The sequence below is a fragment of the Trachemys scripta genome, chromosome 4 (assembly GCF_013100865.1).
Source record: "Trachemys scripta elegans isolate TJP31775 chromosome 4, CAS_Tse_1.0, whole genome shotgun sequence".
Taxonomy (NCBI): Eukaryota; Metazoa; Chordata; order Testudines; family Emydidae; genus Trachemys; species Trachemys scripta.
This window is the reverse complement of record NC_048301.1, coordinates 28,056,621-28,080,457: the sequence shown is the minus strand read 5'-3', so window position 1 is coordinate 28,080,457 and position 23,837 is coordinate 28,056,621. Positions and strand designations below refer to the sequence as shown.

Genomic DNA, 23,837 nt, shown 5'->3' with positions numbered 1-23,837 from the left:
TAAAGAAACCTTGAGAATTTTCTTCTGACTGGCCATCAGTGGAATGGGATGGGATGGGATGAGTGGAACTGTACACACACATTACTTCCTAGTCTAGTTTAAATACATTTTACATTTACATAACAAGACTGTTATTTAGATGCAAACTGAAAAGTAAAAATTGTGAGTAATAAAAGATTAATATTTTTTGAAAGGCTCTAACAGTCTAATTAAACTAAAGAAAGACAACTCACAGTGAACAGACCATAACTTTATTGGAGATATACTCAGCTACAATTGTTACAAAAAACTATTAAAGGTAATTGTGATCCATAAGGTGCAGGCTGCACATTTCTGCAGCATGATTACAGTATGAATGAATTACATTTTATGTCCCTTAAAGATAGCTGCAGCATGTGATGGTAAATATTTTATTGTTCATCAAATTTTATTTGTTATTCATTCTACTTGATTTTAACCATCTTTTATATCAAACTATATACACAATAAAAACACCTGCAATTCTCAGTTCTTGTTCACAAACATTTGCTGTTGTTTTTCTACATAACTTGTTGCTGCAGTGCATTTTGAGTGTCTCTACAAAGCAATTTAAATAGTCTGTGGTTGCTATCCAAATTAAAAGGGGGAAGAGATCTAAAGGATTTATTGGGTAAAGTGTATATATTTTTAGTTACTTTTGAAATAACTTAATTTTAACTGCTAGTGGAGTATACAATAATGACCTCTACTCATATTTGCCAACATAATTCTAATGGAGCTACAGCTGATATTTAGATTACATTTCAGGGTCGTAAATTGTAGTTCTATGTTTTTTAACTTAATGTGTAAAATAAAGATTAATTTTCAAGAAGTTAAATGGATTTAAGTGGTTGAAAAATACAAAATGTGTCAATAATCAAGTACCACAGGTAAAAATCCTTCTCACTGGACTCACAACAGATCCACTGATTTTCAATGAGACTGTTCATGTGGAAAAAAAAAAAGTGAATGGGATGTGGCCAAATATAGACAAATGTAACATCACTACAAATTACATAGGAATGTGTTGTCTTCAGCTTCATAAGTGCTGCTAAGATTGTGATCCAAAGCCTCTTGTATTTTCTATATAGATAGGTGTGTCTGTAGTACGTATGTCATACACATAAGCAAACACATTTCCCAGATGATGACTATTTTTAAACACCGGGACAGAAACCCAAACTCAGACAAACAATTAATGGCATATCCTCAGCGGATGTAAACTGAAATGACTCTAAACCTTAATGGTGCCACGCCAATTTACACCAATTAAGGATCTGTCCCTGTATCTATTAGGCTTTGCATTATACTCTGAGGCCTGGTCCCCACTAAGCCCCCACTTCGGACTAAGGTACGCAAATTCAGCTACGTTAATAACATAGCTGAATTCGAAGTACCTTATTCCGAACTTACTGCGGGTCCAGACGCGGCAGGAAGGCTCCCCCGTCGATGCCGCGTACTCCTCTCGGCAAGCTGGAGTACCGGCGTCGACGGCGAGCCCTTCCGGGATCGATCCCAGAACATCGATTGCCTGCCGCCGGACCCTCCGGTAAGTGAAGACATACCCTGAACTGGTACTCAGATTGGCTTGAATTCTTGTTAAATTCTGTACTCTGTGGTCACAGCATAGCTTCATGTAATGAGACTGAAAAATAGTAGGCCTTTTGATATAAATGTTAGCAGCATCAAGCTGAATAAACACTTCAGAAGTCACTACAGATCCCTCAATATCCAGAAAAAGGGGAGATTTAGTTAAAGTTGACCAAATTGCTATGAGCTGTCTTCTCGTAAAAACTACACTATGCGCACAACATGTTGGTTTGTTCAGAGATAACTACAGGAGTGTCAGAGGTCATTCTAATTTTAATTACTTCACATAACAGTAAAAATGATGTAATAAAAAACAATAGCTTTAAAATACAATCAAGATTTTCATAACGTCTTTGTTGTATTTTCATACCCAGTAAAAATGCCACAGACATTACAAATGACCTATATAAGTTGTGCAAGTAAATGACACATTGCAGGCATTATAATTATCTTTTTCGAATTCAATAAATCAAAACAGCAGCAAGGCCAAACCACATTTTTCCTCTCTGTTAAGCATATTTTTTTTTCCTTGAAATGAGGTAAAGCATGGTACCAAGTGCAATGCTTATTTGTGCTACATGAATAGAACAGCGCAAAAAAAAAAAAAAAAAAAGCCATAAAAATAAAAATGCAGCATAGTTAGGAGGACTGTTTAAAGTACAGTATAATAGAACTAAGAAGATCAAAAACAAGATTCATGCCAACTAACCCCCATACTATTTATGAGGAGTCTGTGTGGTTGCTTTTGAAGATGGGTTGCAACAGTCCACTTACACTTGTGCTTACAGCATTGCCAAGTGATTTCTATCCCAACCTTCAAATGATCAGATTTAGGTCTTTAATAGCATACACTATCCAATATCACAATCATATCAACTGAAGAGTGAAACACATAGTTGTACAGCATGGAAACTAGGATGATTTTTCTATCCCAAAGGATATGAAACATTTCAATGAGGTCACACTGGAAAAGAGTTACGGCATTTAAAAAACATCAGCAGCAGAAACTATAGTCAGCCACTACACATTTCTTATTACCAATTCATAGGAAACACGGAACAAGGGGATCATTGGCCACTGCTGAAATACAGAGCATAACACCAAATTCAGTTTGTTTGTGTTCTTTACATCAAACACTTGGTAGCAAAAGTTTGATTTTCCATATCATTTTTTTACTGCTAACAGATTTACCTCAAAACAGTGAGAATCCATGACCTTCAGGCATCCAAGAAAGAAACCTATTTCTTAAAGTGTTTGCAGAGGACCCCACCATTTTTATTTTATATTATTCATTGTAATATAATTAACTTTTATTCTTTTTAAGCCTTAGGGATGGTATGACTTATTTTAAAAATTGACCCTTGGGCCAGGTGCCATGGAATTTTCATGTTAGTGATAATCCACTTTCCGTTGGTGTGCTGTAAAATCCTGACTGAACGAAATGGTTATCAATAAATGTTTAATTGTGTGGTGGTTCATACCAATTTACTCATACAAAGTTAATTCTTTTTTTTTCTTTTGTATAAAACAAGTTTAATTTAAATATATTTCAAGACTTGCAGGTTTTAAACTTCCCATGATACTTTTTTGCTCTCATGATTAAAGAACAAAAACAGTAATGTTATTTTGTTTTAAAAACATAGCACTTGTATTATTATACTATTGATACCAGGAATTTGTTTTCAGGTTTCTGTAAGAATTATTATAATTTTAAGATTAAAAAAAATTGAGATAGAAAATCTAATGACAAAATTCTGTATTTCAGAGAAGATTAATGTCCATCCCTTGCACAAAGGCTTTTTGTTTTCTTTTTCTAGAAAGCTACAGCTGACAGGGTTTGGTTTTTTGTTGTTGTTTATTTAGTGAGAGTGTATGGAAGGGAGTGGGGATTTCAAAGCAGGAAATACAGTATTTATTTGTAATTTAAACACATAAAACAGCACCAAGTTCAGACCAATGTGCTGGAAAACATTAAAACACCTTGCTCAGCTTTCTCAAACTTCAAGCATAATTAACAGGGCAAAATTGCAGCAAATCTCTGCTGATATTGGTGGGAGTGCAGGACTGACCCACAGCTTTTTTAAAAAGGTAAATTAAGAGGTATTATAGTTACAGTGCAAAAAATTAAAATTTCAAGCATAATATATAAACATAGCACCAAAACAAAAACAAAACAAAAAACAATGCATGCAAAAAAGAAAAGAACAGAACAGAACTGAGGTATTTAAGTGAAGAGTGCCTACAAAAATCTAATTAAAGAAACATGTATGATTTAGGCAAAGCCTAAAAATGTATGATTTTTTTCAAATAGACTGAAACAACAATGAGCTAGTTTCTCTAAATTAAGGACCTAAATCACAGATTTATCAAAAGTACGGCAGTTTATCTCAAACATCAGCTTTCATGGCATTTAACAGCACAGCTTTGGTAAGTGAAATATGCATGCAACTCTGTGAAAAGCACAGTAAGAAATTTATGTGGAAACATTTCCAAGTGTAAAGGTGCTCCATTTGTTAAATAAGTAACCAATTGATTATAAAATCTGCAGCATATTTTAGGTGTGATATGTCTAAGGTTATTTTGTTAGAGCAACAGTCTGCACTGTGCAGTTATTCATTACTATTTGTTTCCAAGTCTTGGAACTATCTAGTTTGCAGGTTTGTGTAAAACTGGAATTTTAGCCAAAGACCATTTTTTGTTTGTAGTATAAAAAAAAAAATTCTGTAGACTTACCACCTCCTCTGAATTGTTAAAAATAACCTCATTACATATATATGAATACAATTTCTATTATAATCCTGTAATAAGTTAAGTCACAGCTATACTAATGTGTTGTACTGTAAATATAGAGCTGCATCATCATAAAATGCATAATAAAAATGAAGGGAATGTAAAACAAGTTTGCTCCAAAAAGATCAGAAATTAAAGATTGTTAATGAGGGTTTATTTACTTTTAAGGCAAGAACCTTTTTATGCAAGACTATGTGGCATCAGGAAGTTGAAATTTATTTCTGCCAGTAAGCCAGCCATTTCAATTAAAAACCTGTCCCTAACAAATAAGTGCAATAATGACTGAGAATGTCATCTTGATGCAAAGATGACATTGGGGGGGGGGGTGTGTGTGTGAAGGGACAACAATACTGGCACACTTATTCTCTCTTATACCAAATCATCCTGTACAGTTTATAAACTGCTTTATGACTGGCACTAGTGCACAGATTGAGGAATTTCAAGATTACTATGTATAAATCAAGCATCTGCATTAGGCATAAGATCCCTGGCCTTCTAACACTAAGCAAAGCTGTACTGACAATAAAAATAAACCAAAAAAACCTGACAACAATTCTTTTGAACACTAACTAAATGTCATCATTAAAGCACTCTTGTGATTAAACAAAGCAGAAGTGAGGAAAGAAGACAAGATTGTGTTTGCGCAAAAACCTATAACTACAATTAGTTCCAAAATTTTATACACGTTAAATGTTTTGTTAGCTATTCTGTTATCAAACAAACATTAAATTCTGTCTTCAATTTGTTCCTCTCAACATCAACTTTAAAAAAAATTATTTTGCGGGATTTTTTTTTTTTTTTTTTTTTTTTAAAGAGGCATCTCAGCTGTTTGGGACCTGAGGTTGGTTTGCTTTGAGGCTTCGTAGTGCTCTTCTTGCAGCTGCAGATTTGGCAATCCTATAGCTTCTGCCAACACCTTTAAACTTTCCTTTCCCTACAACTTCCACTGTTACTCTGACCTTTCCATCGTAAGTTCTTTCTGCAGGACTGCAAAAAAAAAAAAAAAAAAAAAAAAAAAAACCACACACATTACCACCAACATAAGCAAAGGTGAAAAAAGACTCTTCACATGGTCTTCCTATGGATAAAATATATAATGTGTATAAAATATATAATTAAATAGGCTTTATTTGTATCTTTTACTTAGAAAGTTTTCTGAGGGAAAACGTCCTAAAAAAGTAATCAGTAAGCACAAAGAATATCTTTCTTGCTCAATACAGGCCAGATTAAATACAATCAATATCCATTAAAATTTCTCAGTAGTCTATGAAGCATGGTTTAAAAAATATTTTACAGCAATACTTACCAAGCAAGTTTACTCTTACCTAAATTTGGCTGTCTCTGGTTCCATCTCCAGCAGCTCCCGCACTGGGGAACGAGGCACATTTGCAGAAAACTTTTCTATAGTTTAAAAAAAAAAAAAGTAAACTTGATTTTCCCCCCCTTACAAGACAATTAAATACTAAAACTTTTTTCTCTATGAAAGCTGACACATTACCTATTAATGGCCTCATCATAGGATAGTACACATGCCAAACCATTTCCAAAGACATCCCACTATCCATATAAATGGCACCAGCTAGTGACTCAAATATATCTCCCATGGCCTTTGGTACTTCAATATCTTCTTCCTTCTCTTCATCCTCTTCAGATCTTCTGAGCTGTTTGAAATTATAAGAGACAGTTGTTACACTGAACATTTTTTTTTTTTTTTTTAAAAAGAAACCATCTTCAGATATGGAAGTTCTCTCTAATGCCCTGTCCTATGTGCCTTCTTTGAGTCTTTCAATGACACCTTCCCACAGCTAAATCATTGCTGTATTCCCAAATGAAACCAAGTAGCTGGATCTAGTGTTTTTCAAACATGTGAGTGTAAACAGTAAAATAAAATAAACCCACCACATACAGATACCATATATGCTTTTTGAATCCCACTTGTACTAATTCTGCAGAATTTCACCGTAGGTCTGTTTTTCCCAGTAAGAAACAGACTTGCGTCTGTCAGTTAATGCTAGTAAGCCATGCATAACCAAGAGAGTTCATATTTTAAACATCTCCTATAAGGAGGCTTTCAAAGCCTAAGTCTAATTTTTGGTTGAATAGACCATGTTTAAATGGTATGTAACTCACATACACTCTTTCCATACGTTCTTAGTTACAAAAGGCAGGTGTAGCATAAGTGTAATTGAAATGAGTCATTATTAACAACAACTCAGTGTCAGACTGAGTTTATACTATTTGTATGCTTAGCTACTTGATGCCAGAGAGGCTGCCTTTAACATATATGCAGCGTTTTATTCAATGGTTTATTATGCTTTTATGCAGTTCTGTTATTTTTGCACTGTAAAAAGGTGTACGTATTGTGTTATGTGTACATCTTGATTTGAATATAGTCCTTTACAATAATATTTTTTTCAATTTATACAGTTTTGTCCACATTTTGCCTTAGTGCAAACAACACAGGAAGCTGAATTGAATAAAACTGTTTTTGACCATCACACCCCCAAATAAATGGAAATGAACATTTTCCTATCTTTTCTCTTCCCCTACTGGCCGCCTCTCACTCACTTGGTTGTCGTTCAGGAGTTTAAAATTCTATGGCAAATACTTCGTCCGACCTCTTAAAAGGTACAGTATTACTCCATGTATTAGTCCCATCCAACATTTACTCCTAAAATAGGTCTAACAGGGAATTAGATTGAATGTGCAAACTCTTCAAACAGCAATCTTATTGTTAAACAAATATGCACCTGTATTTGCACAGTGTATTTCACACTAAATGTACTGCAAAACACTTTAGGAAGTTCTATTCCCCTTATAAATAATAAAAGTAAGGTCCAAGGTAAGGGACAAAAGAGGTTTTAGGAGTGAGATTTGAAAAAAGAAGAGCTGGTGACATGGAGAGATGCATGGAGATTGGTCCAACTGGCAGGATCTGCTGAAGCAAAGGTTCTTGCATTAACTGTGATGAAATTAAAGGAAGAGACACAGTAACCTAGTGCCAGACTAGCACAGGGAGCAGGTAGAGTAGTAGATAGAAACAAGAACTAAAGAACTCGAGCCATTTGATAACCTGCTGGTGTTTCTGAGGTACCACCTCAACCATATTAAAATGATTAGGTCACTTTCACAAAGCCAAAAACCACTGCTGTAAAACTTTAAATCTAGCTTCTACGCCACTTACTCATACTGGGTAGACCCATTGTAATGAATACTACACAATACAACGGTGGCAGAGACTGATCCTTTGTGATTACATCATTTGACACTTGTCCCCTGAGTTTTCTCATCTTGCAATGGAAAATTTAAAGGTTTTGGTTTGTAGTAAATGCAAGGGCGACAAAAATGTATATATATCTATATAGATTCAACTCCTTTGTCTCCTTTAAACTGAGTAATGGAGTGAACAAACTACTGAAGATAAAGATGGCAAGTATTTAGTCACAGATTTAATCAACACTATTATTTGAAGGTAGGTTCTTGCTCTAAAAGCAATTAAACCACACTTTTTAAGACTACTACAGAAGACACTTATCAGACAAAGATCAACCCAAAATGTTAAGGAAGACTGGATGGGGTTGATAATAGAAAGAAGGGTCTCATCTTTCTTTTCTTGGTAATTGGTTTGAATCTGACCCAGATCAGCTGAGACAGAAAGCCATTGCCATGATGTGGTTGTTTAGTAGCTTATCTGAAATGATTTGGTTTAGTTCCTTTCCCAGCAAACAAGTGTCCATCAACATGTAATTTACTTAAGTTTTCTTGGCCAGTCCAAAGCCTGTGTTTACAAATCTCCAACCAAATTGCTCTTAAAATAGTTCACTTGAAAGATACTAACAGTGTTTCCCTGGCCAGTGGAAACAGGGCCTCTCAGTCAGTGATGATGAACACTGTTGAAGTGGTGTGGGGAAAAATTGTGGTATAAGCATGGTGTGATATCACCTTCATTGGATATCACAGAAGATCCCAGGCGTAAAATCTGGTCTCCATCCAATTAAGAAGTTATTTTCTGAGCACTTTCATTTAGTAAAAACTGCTTAATGAAAGCATGCAGTTATGCTAAGTAAATTACTACATTATTGGCATCCATTTGCTTCTTTGGCTGCTATACATTCAAAACTAACACATTATAAAAATCTGTATTGTGCTAAGAATTCTGATGACATGCTAAAATCAGACGCTGAACACAAACACTTTCAAAAACTACTAACCTCAGAATCCATTCCTTGCATTTCATTCTTTTCCATCTGAAACTGTACAAAGTCATCAATAACATGAAACAGCTCAGGAGAGACAGCTTTGAAGTACTTGTGGTAGTCGTACTTTACAGCTAATGATGCAAAGATGGTATTATTGACTAGAGCGGATCGTAAGTCAGTTAGAACCCCTGGAGAGTGCTGCCGTGGGTCTTCATAAAGGTGCTTGGTTATGAGGTAGTCCAAAATCGCATCTCCCAGGAATTCCAAGCGCTGGTAACAATCTTAAAGCATTGGAAATAAAAAAAAATGTACAGCAATACAATTAAGTTTATTTAAGTAACACATTCTTTCCTGGCCTCTCTGGATAGAAGGTTTGGTTTTTTACTATGTAAATACCACAAGTTAACCAATGCTCAAAAAAAGATAAATATCTATCCATGTTTAAACATAGATATCTTTTTACTGGATTTTGTTTTCAGTGTTATCTTAAAAGGTTGTTCTGCCTGTTTTAATGGATTCCAAATATAAGGAAAAGCTTCACAAATTATATGTAATAATGAAGCTTCTTCTGAACCAAATACTTACAGCATCGTGGCAAAAATATGGGCTTATAATGAAGGCTCAAATGCCTTAAATCTGACTGATCGAAAAGAACATCAAGTGATAGTATAATTGTGTTCATCTGAATAGACAATGATAACCAAGCTTTCAAAAATTCAATAAAGAAATCAATACACAATTATGAAAGTGTCCCACTTTCTTTTTTAAATGTTTCTGAGCTAATTTTCTATTCCTTTAGATTTTTTGTAGTTTAAGTGTTCAATGATGTTTCACTCTCAGATGTGCTGTTTTTAATTTTGAATTAGGGGTTTTGTTGTTAATGTATAAATAAAAGCCAGCACAAATCTAGAAAGGCATGAGAAATAGGTTAAGAAAGAAAGAAAAAAATGAAACAAACAGAAAGCTTTAAAAATGAAATGACTAGAATGAAGCAGTTTTCAGTACCTATAATATGGATCCTGACACATTTTAACTTTTACTTTTCATGAAAACATTTATCACTAACATTAATAGTTTCCCCAAAATCTTCTTCCCTGTCAATTAAAGTAGGAGACTGGGAATTTAAATTCCTAGATTCCATTCAAGTTTCTGCCGTTGACTGTTTAACTTTGGTCAAAACACTATGCTTCAATTTTCTCATTTGTGTAATAGGAATAACTACCTACCACTTACCTCATATGAGTACTGTGAAGCTTAATGTTTGTAGAAGAACAGCTCTTTCTCCAGGTAAAGCACTTTAAAATGCTATGTTAATTTTTAATACTACGTATATTCTCCTTGTTAGACCGCTATCGTAGCATATTAACATTTCAATAGGATTTGTGTTAAGAGCTGAGGATTTTTTGAGAGGAGTTTCTCCTGGAAAATCATTACTCCCACTTTCCGAGGCCCCATGATGTTTGGTCAAGACGTCACTTGATTGAAAGTGATCCTTTCCTAAGATCTAGATCCCATTAGGTACAACACCCCTCAACTACCACTGACCTCAGTATGAGTTGAGGAAACTCAATACATATACCCCCCAGGACTGGGCTCTAAAGGTACTCCTGAGCATTCCCAAACTTGGCCACTCCAAAAACAGACTAATTCAGCCTACAAGTGAAATCTCGGCTCCAGTGAAGTCAAGGTGGTTCGTGAATATTGTCAAGGTGATGCTCTTGGGATAAAAAAATCAATGAAATAACTACTGTTTTTTTTTTAAAAAAACACACCATTTTTTAAAAAAACTTTTTTTTTTTTTTTTTAAACCACGGTGGCTAGTTCTAGAGGCACTGCAGTTTTGGAGGTTCTTTGCTAAGTCACCCTGCTGAATGTAGGATTAGTATTGAGCACATAACAGCTGATGAGAGAGGGGACAGAGGTAAAATATGAAAAAACTCCACAGTCTAGAAAAAAAACCTGTGTTATGGTGCCCTATACCACGCAGTTGGTCTAGGGAATTGTGAGTCGCTCATGTGCCCTGATAGCATTTTAGGGAGTGAGAGGTCACACACAGTTAACTGGCAGATCCCTTAAAAACAGCAGAAAGAAGATCCTTCTTGGTATTCATTTTTGTATTAAGAGGCAATTATTTTCACATATAAAAAAAAGTCAAGATCTGTGCACAAAAAATAATCTGCACTGTACATCCTTTATTTATATCAATCTAATACTGAAATGAAGTAATTTCTTTCAGACAACTTACCAGTAATGGTATTGTAATGGTAGGAGGCATGAGTAAATGCCTGAAGAAGATAAGCCTTATTCTTAAAACTGTAGTTAATTTTCTTCTCAAAATTTTCAAAACCAGATATCAGATGATTCAGGGTTTTTTCAGCATCTGGATGATCAAACATACACCTTGGTGGAATCTTCAAACAGCCATACTCCATTTCTTTACACAGAGAACACTCTGAATTGGCTACAGAGCCAGAAGCACAGTTTGGTGAAAGATTTTTCTGTTGACTGTTAAAATTCTCCCTGCTAGAACACAAAGTGCTGTTCCACTCCGTTTTTTTCATTACTGGGAGCACCTTCAACCCTAATGAACACAGGAAAAGCTGAGCAGCTCTTTCACCACAGCTAGTCAGATAGCAGCCCAGCAAGGCTTCCACACAATCTGCAATGCTTTTGTCAGCAATACACTGCTCTGTATGCAAGTCATACGAGATGGACTGTTTTCCTGTATCAACACCACAGTTTTCTTCTGACGGATTCCAGAAGCCTACTACAAAATCATCTTCTTCGACAGCCTTGCTAGGATCCAGATAACACATAGCATCCCAAGAACTGTAGTCAAAATCATCAAAATCTGAAGAAAATTGAATATTACCCAGGGATGATTTTTTGGGTGCTTTCCATTCATAGCTAGAATCAGTGGTTGAAAAGGGTGAGAGAGAAATTTTCTTCACAAAAGCCCCAGATCCCATTAACATATTATCAATGAATTTGATATGTTCCTGATCATATTCCAAAAAATCATCTTCAAGGTCAGCTTCTTCCTTGGGTAACCTCCACATTAGGTCTTCGTCCTCTTCATCGTCATAATCGTCATCAAGTTTACCATTAGCTAACAAGCTTTCTTTTGTCTGAAAGAAGAAATAAAATGAGGCACGGGGGAAAAAAAAGGTATAATTAATTACCTTTTAAACGAGTTTCATAACTCTGAAAGCACAAGAGATAAAACTTTTCAGTTATAACCACTGTCAGCTAACTTTAAAAGCATGACCATTTGTTTTTTGTTAATTGATATGAATTAGCTTGTTTAATCAGATGCAAAGAGCAATACCAATTATTATTCTCATTCTAAGACTAAAGCCTTGGAGTACAATGAAATTTTCTAGAAGCAACCTTTATTGTTACAATATATATTAAATATAATTTCTTACAATAAGCATTTAAGTTTCATAGGAATACAAAAAAAGCAGAGGATTTTTTTTTTGTTTACTTGTGTCTAGTACAGAAGTCGCTTTAAAAAAATAAAAACCACCCATAACCCACTTATGCACATAGAAACGGGGGTGGGGGGGAGACATGACACCAATTTAAAAACAGTGACATTAGATGTACCAAAATTTATTTCTCTCTCTCTCTCTGGTTGCTAAGTAATGCTACCATACACTATCAAGGAAGGTAATATGAACATTTCTACAGTACATAAATTTTATTATAGGGTTTTTGCAAACCTTATTAGAGGTAAATCATAGGCAAGCTGCCCCATATTCATGCTTTTGAGATATTCACATCAACATACATGAAACATGAAAAAGGGTTCCAGTGAAACAATTATAAAAATCCCTTTTATCCTTGGGCTACTGTAATAATTTTTCTCTAAGCAGCAAAGTGCCAGTTTTCCCACATTATCAAGTAGTTTGTAGTCTACTGGCAAACATGAAGGAAAACAAATTTAGAGAATCAACATACAGTGATTTTTATATATAGACAGAAAAGACAAAAAAACCCAGGAGCTCTAATGGCAGTTTGGCAAAAGTTTAATGTTTATGTGGGTGATGGCCTGGATAGATTGTGCTGGGGATTCAGTAACTTGGTAAGTCATCTAACTTTAAAAAAAAAAAAAAAGGGTGGGGTGGGGAGAAGCACAGGCCAATTTTTGATTATGCAATATGAGCTGTATTTGAAAAAAGTGAGTCAGAAAAAAATTAAGACAATGTAGGTTCTAACAGAGAACCTTCCACACTCTGTTTTGCCAAAAAGATTTTTCCAATTTGTCATGCATTATTATAATATTGCAAATATTTCGTAAGATCAGGCTAAGAATGGAGAAAACACAAATTGAGACATCATGTTTCTTAAAAATTGCATTTTTGGACAAAATATTAATGTGCACATTGAGTGAAACAATACAATAACTCAAAAGCTACTCCAAAGGGGATACATTAAGAGACTGTTAATTCTCTTAAGAGGTATTCAGTTAAGCAAAATCTCCTGGGTTACATTTTAGTTTAATTAGAAGTAGATATAATTTTTGTTTTACATTGTTGCTCGATTTTATTTCTGCTCTGTGAATTTGTCATTGAAAGGAGGAAAAATTAGTGATACATATGATTAATGAAAAATAACAGGTATCAAATTTGTATGGCTTGGAGTAAATCAACAAAAACAGGTATGTCAAAATGTTACCTAACTAAGGATTGCACTGGCAGCTTGCTAAGGCCCTCACCCAAGAAATCACTTAAGGTCAGTGCAGTTGCTTGCGTGCTTGATCCTGCACCACTGAAGTCAATGGAAGTTTTGCCATTTCATGGGAGCAGGATCAGACCCAAAGCACTTTCCTGGATTGGGGCCTACAAGCCTAAGGACCATTCCACTTTGAATAAAATGGAAGAGTTTATATTTGCCCTCATTTTTAAGTATGGATGAATGGCTTGGAGATACTATGGCCCTAACATGCAGTGCTCCAAATAATTTGATCAGAAGGGAGCATATAGTATTTTGGAAAATGACGTATTAGGAGGCCACATTTCCATATTAGAAAGGAAAATGAACGGTAAAAGCTCCATACTCCATATCTGGCCTGAAAGCAGAATTTTGACCACTCCAATTAAGAATGACAGATGCCCAAACAGCAGTTTCAAAATAGACTTAAGTGATTATGAATGAGATCTATCAATTTTAAATTTTCCCAAAGGAAAAAACACCACCACCACCCTGAACTCTGAGCAAAGAAGAGAGTTTTGATACAGATACGTGAACTTTGTGAGAAAGAACAAACTAGTCCTAATATTTCATTATATAGTCATTTGGAAGCCAAATTCTGATCGTTTTGCTTTGTGCTAGATAGCACTTTTTCAGAAACTACTGCCCCTAGGCTTCAAAACCCACACAGCTCAAAAAAACCCTTCAATTTATTTTAAATAAATTATAAACACATTTTTTTCCTGTCACTACTTATATTTCAAACCAAAGATCAAATATGCTTAAATGTTCCTTTTATGCTTTTTCAAATTTAGTTATTTAAATCAGACAACTAAACTACTTGCATTTTTCTTATATGGTTCGGCCAGGCCAAGAATCCCAGCATTTGTCTACAATGTTTTAACAACAGTTATTCAAAGTATTATCAGAGTTCTAGTTAACCCTCTCCCCAAGAAGAATGGAATTTATTCCTTGACAGTGAAATTACTATTTTACACTTGACCGCAATAAATGTATCTTGTGAGATCACTGTCCAATATGAGTACTGGACTGAAATATATATAAAATCTGTGAATGGCAAGGACATAAGCAGTTAAAGGGTTACGAAGAATAATTTCCCCCCCCAAGTAATTTATCAGCTGCAGCCTCAAATATGCCATTTTAGTTTTAGAATAGTATAATGATAAATCCTTTTGAAATGAAACTTTGGCAGAATACAGAACTACAATAATCAGATTTTATTCTTCAATAAAGATTTAGTCCGACAGTACATCTGTTTAACAGTCCTCTTGTGTGCCCTCTGGTGGTTCTGTATTCAGAGTATTGTATTGAGTAAAAAAAAGAAAACATTCTGAATATTTACCAGATTAAGTCATTAATGCAATATGATTAGTGATTTTTTTTTTTTTTTTTTAAAGCAAGAGCACCCATTTTTACTCTAACTGTTTGAGAGTTCATAGGGTGAAACATGCAGGTATTACAAGTCATTTACAAAATGAAATCTGCAAAGTTTTTAATTGAGAGTTGCCATTCTGAGCCTGCTGGTGGGCACAATCTCACAGAAAAGTCCATCACCTTGGCAGTATCGGGGCTTAACATTAGGGACCAAAGATCAGTCTACAGTCAGCTGTAACTCTGGTTTAGGATCAGCAGATGAACTGCACAACATGTTTAGAACTGCACTGTACGAGACAAACAAAATATCTAAAAGTAGTCAAGATATTTTTGTGTTCACTCTGGATAGGAGCTAAACAGATTCTTCAGCCCTCACCTATTTAAAGTTTAAATTTCAAAAAAGAAAAATGGTTCTGTTTGAGACCACTGTAGAAAAGGAATGATCAATCTTTAACCATTAAAGATAAAATGCCATCTGGCAACAGTAAATTACTATTGAGAAACTTCTCAAACCAATCATCACCTCCACTCAATCACACAACTAAGAAAATACTAGTTGTACTAGGTAGCAGTTAGGGCACCTGGTAAAGCAGGACAAAAACTAGCTCACAGAATCTGATGTTGTGCTGCCCATTTTGCCAAAGATGGGCTCATATTTCAGCAAAATGATGTTTAGCCACCAATAGTGTGCAGTACAGAAATGTTAGTCAAAAACATCATTTATGCATATATTTCAGTTTGCATGAGTGGGGATACACTTCAAATTATGTGCGCTTCCACAAAAGTGTGCTGAGAATAATGGATGGAAGCTTTCTTTTAAAATATTTAAGCTATTATGCCACTAAGATATACACTCATTTCTGAACCATCTTCAGTAATTTGTTTCACAAATTGCCCTTCCTAAATTCTCCATCAACATCTCTTTCCCCCATATTTTTCATAAATGATATAGATATTTTAAAGAAAGGTAGGAAATGAAGATGTAGGAAGCTACATTTTGCTGAAGCCTGATAAAATGAGAGCTAGTTTTCCCGTCCCTCCACTTTGTGACATAATATTATATACAAAAAGATATTTAAGTCTTTACATATTTCAATGAGCGCTTACCATTTCATCTTTCTCCCATTTGTCTGCGTTACTCTTGTCTTGGTTTACTATGTAACCAGGGGGGAGCCAGTTGACGGGTGGATCAAAAATAGATACCACCATACGACTAGGCAGCCCTTTCTTCTTCCCAAGACGATACAAGTTACAATTGCTGACCTTTAAGAAAAAAACACTTATAAACATCTACGTATACAGGCATACAAAAGTATATGAGAATACAAATGTATTCAATTTTATATGCCTAAACAAATTCTTGTCCCTTTAAAATAAATGATAGCATATTTGTAAAACAGTCATGCATTTCTTATTTAAAATAAAACACGCATATAATAATTTATATACAGATATATTTTCCAGTTCTCAGAGGTTATTATGCAGCCTTCCTAATATTGTACCTGTGGCTGGCCAAATCCTGGCCTAAAAACAGAAGTAACTTTTTAACATTTATGTCTATAGTTTCTTGAAAAATTAAAGCCTTATTTATAAATAAAATTATAACTTTCTGAACAACAGTAAAAATTTACACAATACACATCCATTATACAGTAGCATTCTTGATTACCACCTTAACAAGATGTATCACAAGCCCATTGTTTAAATTAAACCTTGGCATAAAAAAAAATTAACAGTTCTGAGGAGAAGTCTGTCCATAAATGTAGCTTTAATTATGATATAATCCAGATATTAATTTATTTTGACTGTATATCAAATGAATTATTTTAGTCATTTTAAAGAAGAGAGGATTGTATTGTACAGTTGTATTCCTAACATGCATGCGAGCAAATTTATAACACAGGCTGTAATTTTCTTTTAGACAGACAATATCTGGTACATATAAATATGTATTAACATATTACCTATTCAGTGTTCAAATATTTTATCTATAAATCATGTTTGTAGCCAATGTTTAACAAAATAGTGATAGATCATTAGCTACTCACTTTTTTACTTCTCATATATGACAGGCGTCCCTCATGAGCATCTGGGTAAGTGCAAAACAAATATGTAGTGATGGCATGCTTTAAAAATGAATCACCAAGCATTTCGAGCCGCTCTAGATTAAATCCATCACTAGCATTTGAAAGAGTCAAAGCCTGAAGAATGAGACCAGGGTTTGGGCCAAGAGTTTTTGAGGAGTATCCACTGGAACAGTTCTTTTCAGAATCCATTCTGTCTTTTGAAAAATTAAGAGCTTCTGAAATATTGGTGGTCACTGCCATTTTGGGGCTTCCATCTGAGGTAGATTTGTTAACATTTCCGTCATGGTATTTATTACTCAGTAGAGTACATTCATTGCTGGGCTTGGGCTGGTTCTCACTGTTGTATAAATTCTGAATGGGATATGAGGTAGTTGGTTGTACAGGTATTTCCTGCCTGCAGTAATTCAGTTGATTTCCTTGGCAAAAGTCTCTGTTAACTAAATCACAATTGCCATTGGCAAGATTTTTATTATAAGAAACACCATTAATTGCTGCAAGTTCTACCGATACATCGATTTGGAGTTTACTGGGTGACTCACTGAGCAATGTTATGTAGTTCACAGACATTTGGTCATGATTTTCTGCAGAGGAGGCTCTAGTAGCACCTTGATGTGCAGCATTTTCAGGGACTACAATTGTGCTGTGCTTACAGTAATTTTCATTCTCTGCTAAAGAAGAGCTAGGAATAGAGATGAAGGATTTGCTGTCAATGGACTTTTTCCACCCAAAGTCCAGGTTAGGATATCTGCAAAATAAATGTTGATTTTGATTAAAAAAAAAATCTCAAAGCAAAGGCATGAGAAAACTCCTTATGTATGTACATTTTTACATATTAAAAAAGTAGGGCATTTTTTTTTTAAAGAAAGATCATTGTAGTATCGAACTCCACTATTTACAATCAAGTATTTTCTAGCTATATGCCCAACTGAAAAAATTATATGAGCCATACAGAGCAGATCAATTTTGCACTGTTGCAGCATTTGCAAATTTTCACTTAGTTGTTCAAGAAGATTTATAATGCATATATGTGTGGCATAGTAAATACCTGAAGTCTGCAGGAAGTGATTTAACCCCTACACCAGCATCAGTGGCTGTTTGGGCTCTCAGTTCCTCTGCTGTCAACAGGCAGTGCAGACGATAAAGTATGCTGGGGAGACAAACTGCTTTTCTCCACAGCGATGCTGGAATAGGATGTATAGCACAGAGTTCCGGAACCAATATCTTTGAAGGAGGGAGAGAGTTTTACTTTTAAAAATAATCTCAAAAGCTCTAAAGTATGGTTAATAAAGTAAGCTGAATTAAACAATTTAGAATGGAGAGCAGTTCATTACCTGCTTATTTTGCAGACTTTCCCACTTAGCTTTCCTCTTCTCAGCACTGCTTAGTGGAAGAGCTTTCCCCTTCTGGTTCAAATGGCGAGGAGTCAAAAGATTAAGTCTAAAAATATATTGTGAAAATATTTCCTTTAATGTAAATATACAAAAAATTCTAATTAAACCATGTTGAACTAAGTTTTCAAATGATTTTGACCACCAACACTTTTAAAAAAACAACAACTTATTTTCAGAAAGCATTTGCCCGCTGAAAATCAGGCCCTTTAATGATGACTGCCCAAAAAAAATGACATAAAATTTTTTGAAAATAAGATTGTCAACTTTATCACACAGTTTACAACAGAACAAAATGGTTCATTATAAATGTTGCAAGACCATAAGATATAAAACCCAAAAAAGAGTTAAACTAGGTTTATACTATTCAGAATCTCCTCACCTTGAAGACGTGTGGTCCACATCCAGCAGTGGCTGGTTGAGATTGGTCAGGTCAAGATTATACTTAGTTTTATAATATTCAGCAAAAGTTTCATATTCAGGGGAAGGAAATTTACTGAGTGGAGTAAGATCAGTGTATACATCAGCTACATAGAATCGATGAGGCTGATCAAAATTTCGATACCTAAACAAAATCAGATAGTTTGGAATGAAAAGCATTCTTTGAACAAATTTTCTACCTAAGGCTCTGATTCTGCATTGTGGGGAGGGCCAGCTCAGTGGTTTGCGCATTGGCCTACTAAATCCAGGGTTGTGACTTCAATCCTTGAGGAGGCCATTTAGGGATCTGGGACAAAAAATCTGTCTGGGAATTGGTCCTGCTTTGAGCAGGGGGTTGGACTAGATGATCTGCTGAGGTCCCTTCCAACCCTGATAGTCTATGATTCTAAGTTATTACATAACTCAAGTAATTAGTTCTTTGTGCAGAAACTGAATAGATGTGCCAAATCAAAGACTATGGTGATGAGGAGTGCAGTATAAGAACTTATATACACAACAGAGTAGAAAAAAAATTAATTACCCTATACAATTATTTTCTGTGAAAAAATAGGAACCCAGAACACCTAATTTTAATAAAATTAAGTATCAATTTTAAAGGGGTTATATATAATGAAATAAATATATACTTTAGACTGTCTGCTTCAATCTGAGTACTTATTTTACAAATGATAAATATTTTTGTTAACCAATATAGAAATTTAGTCCCAACATTTTTAATTTTTCAGAAGCTCTTAAATATGTTTAAACTTTTCTATAAAAAGACGTTGGTCCTATCACACAATTTTAGAATGATTAAATAAATAAACAGAATTTTTTTTTGTTATTTCAACAAGCTGTTATTTCAAATAAATAAAAAAATCCCTAAGACAAACCAAAAACATCACAAGCCAAATGCAAAATTAAAAAATCCCTTGAAGAAAGATGGGAGGATAGGGTAGGTGAATGTTCCCATAGGGTAGGTGAATGTTCCACAGAAGCCAGGATGATACAAACTTATACCAATACTACACTTGGCATTTGAGTCTGGTTCTCAACCCATTTATGGCCTCTTCCTTCTTACAAAAGTAGAAAAAGTTTCAAATATCCATTTTCTAGCACTGGAATACTCCAGAGGTTTAGTACTGCCCTTTAAAGCTAGTATACATGTGATGTTCACACACCATTTTGCACAAATTGAGATAGCTAGCAAGACATATTCTTAACTATGAGATTTGCATATTTATTTTTTGGCACTTTGGTCTTAGTTTCTGATGTGTCTGTCATTTTCAATTCCTATCTAAATATTTACATATCTGAGTAGATTTCTCTAAATGAAGTAAAATCTCTAATAATTTATTTAATCTTTTCAACCTTATTCCAAAATGGCAACAAAGACTGTTACTTTCCATGACCATCTTTTTTTTTAAATTTTTTTCAAAATTCTAGAAAACTGTGGATGCTTAAGTTAAAGCAGCCTTCAGGAAACTCGTTTAACTTATCAGCCCTTGCTTACTTATTATGTGTACTCTAATGATTCTGGTCACTGTACAAACACATAGTTAAGAGACAATCCCTTGCAGTCAAACAGGGGTATAACAAGAGTAACTGTGATAGAAACATGTTTACGTAAACTGAATACATGCACTATTTGCAGGTTTTAAGAGGTTTTCTATTTTAAGATACAAACAAATGAGACAGAATATTCAATTGTATCAGTAGTCTGTGTTGTCCACTCACCTTGCCTAGCCATTACCAGTTGGCAACAAATAATTCTCGCTAGGAATGTAATTCAAGTCTCCCCCTCCTCAACTCCTAAGTCTCCCATTGTTACTACTACCAATGCAGTTCCACTGGGGGTAGCAACAGAGGGGGTGCTAGTGAAGACCATCCACTGTCTTTTAACCACAACTGGGCAAATCCCCAGCTGGGATCAAAAGTCATAGATTCACTGAAGTCAATGCAACTATGACATTTATGCCAGTTTAGGACCTACCCCCATGTCATTAAGCCATTCTTAGAGGACATGGTGGTTAAAACACTGGTGGCCACTAGCAGCTTGTCTCTGCAATCATTCCCATCATTGATACTGCTGATGGAGCTGCAGTGAGAGGGTCATTCTTCACTGTCTTTGGGACTGCTCTGGCAAGACTTCTGTATCAAGGAGATGTAACTAGAGACAGGCTCATCACCAGTCTCCCCAATTTAAAATAGTTCCAGTAAACTAGCTGCTGGTATTGTGTCAGCTTTTGGCAGAATACTATGGAAGTTATGTGGTGACTTGCTCTGTTCCTTATGGGGATGTAACAGATTTTGTAGTGACAATACATTAAAATCCCAGTATTAGATTTCTGTATGAATCATACCACAAACTTGTCATCAAAATGACTCTATTATTAAATAATGTAATTTATCTTCAAATGTCATCAGGTTAATTGTGTATACTAAATATAGGCAATTGCTTTGCTCCAATACATAAGTTACATAACTTATATGGCAAATATTTATACAGATGATACATTTTCTACACACTGAACGTCACAGATGATACAATCCTCACCTTGGAATGATAACTGCATCCTGGTAATCTTCTAATTTGAAAATAAATGGAGTTTCCTTTGTGTACTTTGTACTGGGAATGCCAGTACGTGCTTCAGATTTTTCAATATCTTCCATAAACTTAAAATCAATGTCCAAAGTGCTGGAGTCATCAACTTAAAAAGAAAAGACATATTTCATTTATTTTGTTGGGTTTCCCAAAATGGAAGTTGTATAGTTTTAACTTGCAAAGACTATTTGCTGTCAATACACTCTTTGCCTCCCCTCTTCCCTAAAATCTTGAGGAAAACCTTGCACTTATAACAGCACATCTAGATAGTTTTAGATTCTTCCTGGTTCACCTGAAAACATACTGCTAAAAGATGATTTGTACTAATTTCAAGCACATTTAGAATTGCAAAGAAGTGGGGAAAGGTAACAGAAACCAACCTGCATACTAACATATTTCTCCTGTTGTTACTATATTAAAATGATATAGGAAATATGATAACTCTGAAGGCTGACAAAATACTAAAGCAACTAGTTTGTTGTTATAAAGCAAACTAAAGGGAATGTTTAAAGAAACTCAATCCTTACCAACATTAAGAGGTAGAACACAATAGGCTGAATCAGCTTCTGTAGGTCTGAATTCTAGTGCAGGTTTCTCAAGCCGAAGAATATGTGAGAAAATGTACTGGTGAAGTCTTGTGATCAGCTCAAGCATTTGTAAAGACAACATAAAACCAGACTTCTTTAGCTCAATAGATATAGTAACCTCTCCAGAACGTGTGTACACAGGAAAATGAGGAATCTAAGTACATAAAGAGAAACCAAAAGATAACAAAAATTAGATACTGAAAGATGTCTTAGAAAATACCATATGTACTTCTTCCAGAATAGGACTGTCCCTATAGAACAGTGATTCATGTTTTTGTCAGGATTTAGGTATTAATGAACATTAATTTACACATACAGAAATGCAAGTGGAAGCCATCATTTTGATACAGTTTCACTGTTCAGAAAAGTTTAAGTTCTCTCTAACCTAGAAAATGACCCTTTTTTAGAGAGCAGGGGCTACCTGATAAAGTTCCCTTTTTAAACTTTGGCTTCTCTCTAGAGTTATTCTTAATTGCCCTGCATTTTCTTATCAATAACAAGGGCAATGCTATCCTCATATCTTCACTGAGGATTTCATTCTCTCCTGTGGAGAGAGACTAGGTGAAGGACATTTTCTTCTGGATTTGATCCCTAACTGTTTCTTTCAGGATTGATCAGAATCTGAATCAAAAACAATGCAATCATCCCTTTCCTTGCGCTACTGAGAACTAGCATGAAAGATTTTACTTGTTTCTCAACTTGTCAGCAAGTTTTAGAGGAGGCAGGTGTGGAGAGCCATTGCTAGAAACGGGCTCGGTTGTGATGCTGTGCACGAGCTGATACACAAAGAGCAGGCACTAGTGAAATTGGAATTACATAGTTTCCTAGAGTCTGATAAGATTCTGTGCCCAGAAGGGCATAGAATTATAAATGAGTGGCCCAAAGGGTCTTAACAACATTGGGGGAGGAGTGTGCTGAGAAAGAGGATGTGTAATGGGGCTTGTATCCCTATAAAACACAAAATCTATGGGATGATTTATGGGGAGGGAGATATTACCTTTACCAATAGTCAGATGCAAACTTCTGGGAGTGAGGGAGTTGATGAATGTGGGACAGGCACCCCAGGAATGCTAGGTGGACACTACAGTGAGGGAGCAGCAGAGCTCTAAAAGTGTCCATAACCCCTGCACTGTGATGCCACAGACTCCTGCTACTATAGAGGTGCTGAAGGAGCTGAAGAGTGCTGGTGATACAGCTGAGTGCAGGGCCATGGTTGGTATTGTGTGGACAAGCCCTCTGAACAGGTAACAGAACATGATTTGTTCTGAGCACAACATAAGCACAGATCTCCTCTCGATGGATGGTTGGGAAAAAGCAAAGGAAGAGGTATATTTCCTCAGCCTGTGCTTAGCCTTATCTCCCATTTTCAGCTCAGATGAGGCTAGTCAGAAATGTCCTACCTTAGAAGAAGAATTTGGCACTCTCAATCAGAGAATATAAAATTACAATGAGAAAAGTTTGATAGGAAGAAGTTAAACCGTGGAAATAACTGTATACAATACTCTATGATAATTGGAGATCCAGTTTTCAAGATTGCGCCAGGAAGGCAGAATTGACATGTGCTCTGGTCTCTGGCCTGCCTCAGTGCTTTGAGTCATGAATAGTAGTAGGATTGTCAGGCACAGATGGGTAAGAGAAAGTCAGATTCATTACCTGAGGTATAGGTTTGGCTGTCAGTATTCCAAAGCATCGTGTTGTATCCTCAGGAGGATACAGCTTTCGCCTCCTAAAGTTGAGCTCATCAGGCAAAGGGGTAGTTAACACCATTCCTATTACATACAGATAACAGGGATGATCAGGTTTGGGGTAACTATCTCTCAAACATTCTGGAATCTACAATCAAAGAGAGAAAAATATGTTAATATGACTATTTCAGCAAATTCTCATTGAATTCGCATTCCTAGAATAAATATTTCATAAGATCTGTTGAGACTGGTATGAAACAAAATCATAATACTTTATTAAAACCTTTGGAGATATGTTTCTAAAAGGCAGAACAGGAAAATTCACCCAAACTAACCTGAATTTCTCTCCCCCCCCACCCCCCCCCCCCTTTTTTTTTT

The 23,837-nt window shown here is 35.3% G+C and overlaps 1 protein-coding gene across 3 annotated transcripts in view; it reads right to left on the bottom strand.

Moving 5' to 3' along the window:
* Positions 1–4,186: 4,186 nt before the first annotated feature.
* The window catches only part of DICER1 (dicer 1, ribonuclease III), a 96,288-nt gene continuing 76,637 nt past the window's right edge, over positions 4,187–23,837 (bottom strand). For all 3 annotated transcript variants that reach the window (XM_034768033.1, XM_034768031.1, XM_034768032.1), the window contains 13 exons: positions 23,428–23,607; positions 21,715–21,928; positions 21,140–21,293; positions 18,545–18,727; positions 18,106–18,211; positions 17,820–17,995; positions 16,736–17,519; positions 15,795–15,950; positions 10,843–11,725; positions 8,610–8,878; positions 5,897–6,059; positions 5,724–5,799; positions 4,187–5,385 (listed from right to left, as the gene is read on the bottom strand). In XM_034768033.1, coding sequence (XP_034623924.1) covers positions 5,220–5,385; positions 5,724–5,799; positions 5,897–6,059; positions 8,610–8,878; positions 10,843–11,725; positions 15,795–15,950; positions 16,736–17,519; positions 17,820–17,995; positions 18,106–18,211; positions 18,545–18,727; positions 21,140–21,293; positions 21,715–21,928; positions 23,428–23,607 — 3,510 coding nt within the window. In that variant the 3' untranslated portion in view covers positions 4,187–5,219. The remainder of the gene's footprint in view (positions 5,386–5,723; positions 5,800–5,896; positions 6,060–8,609; positions 8,879–10,842; positions 11,726–15,794; positions 15,951–16,735; positions 17,520–17,819; positions 17,996–18,105; positions 18,212–18,544; positions 18,728–21,139; positions 21,294–21,714; positions 21,929–23,427; positions 23,608–23,837) is intronic.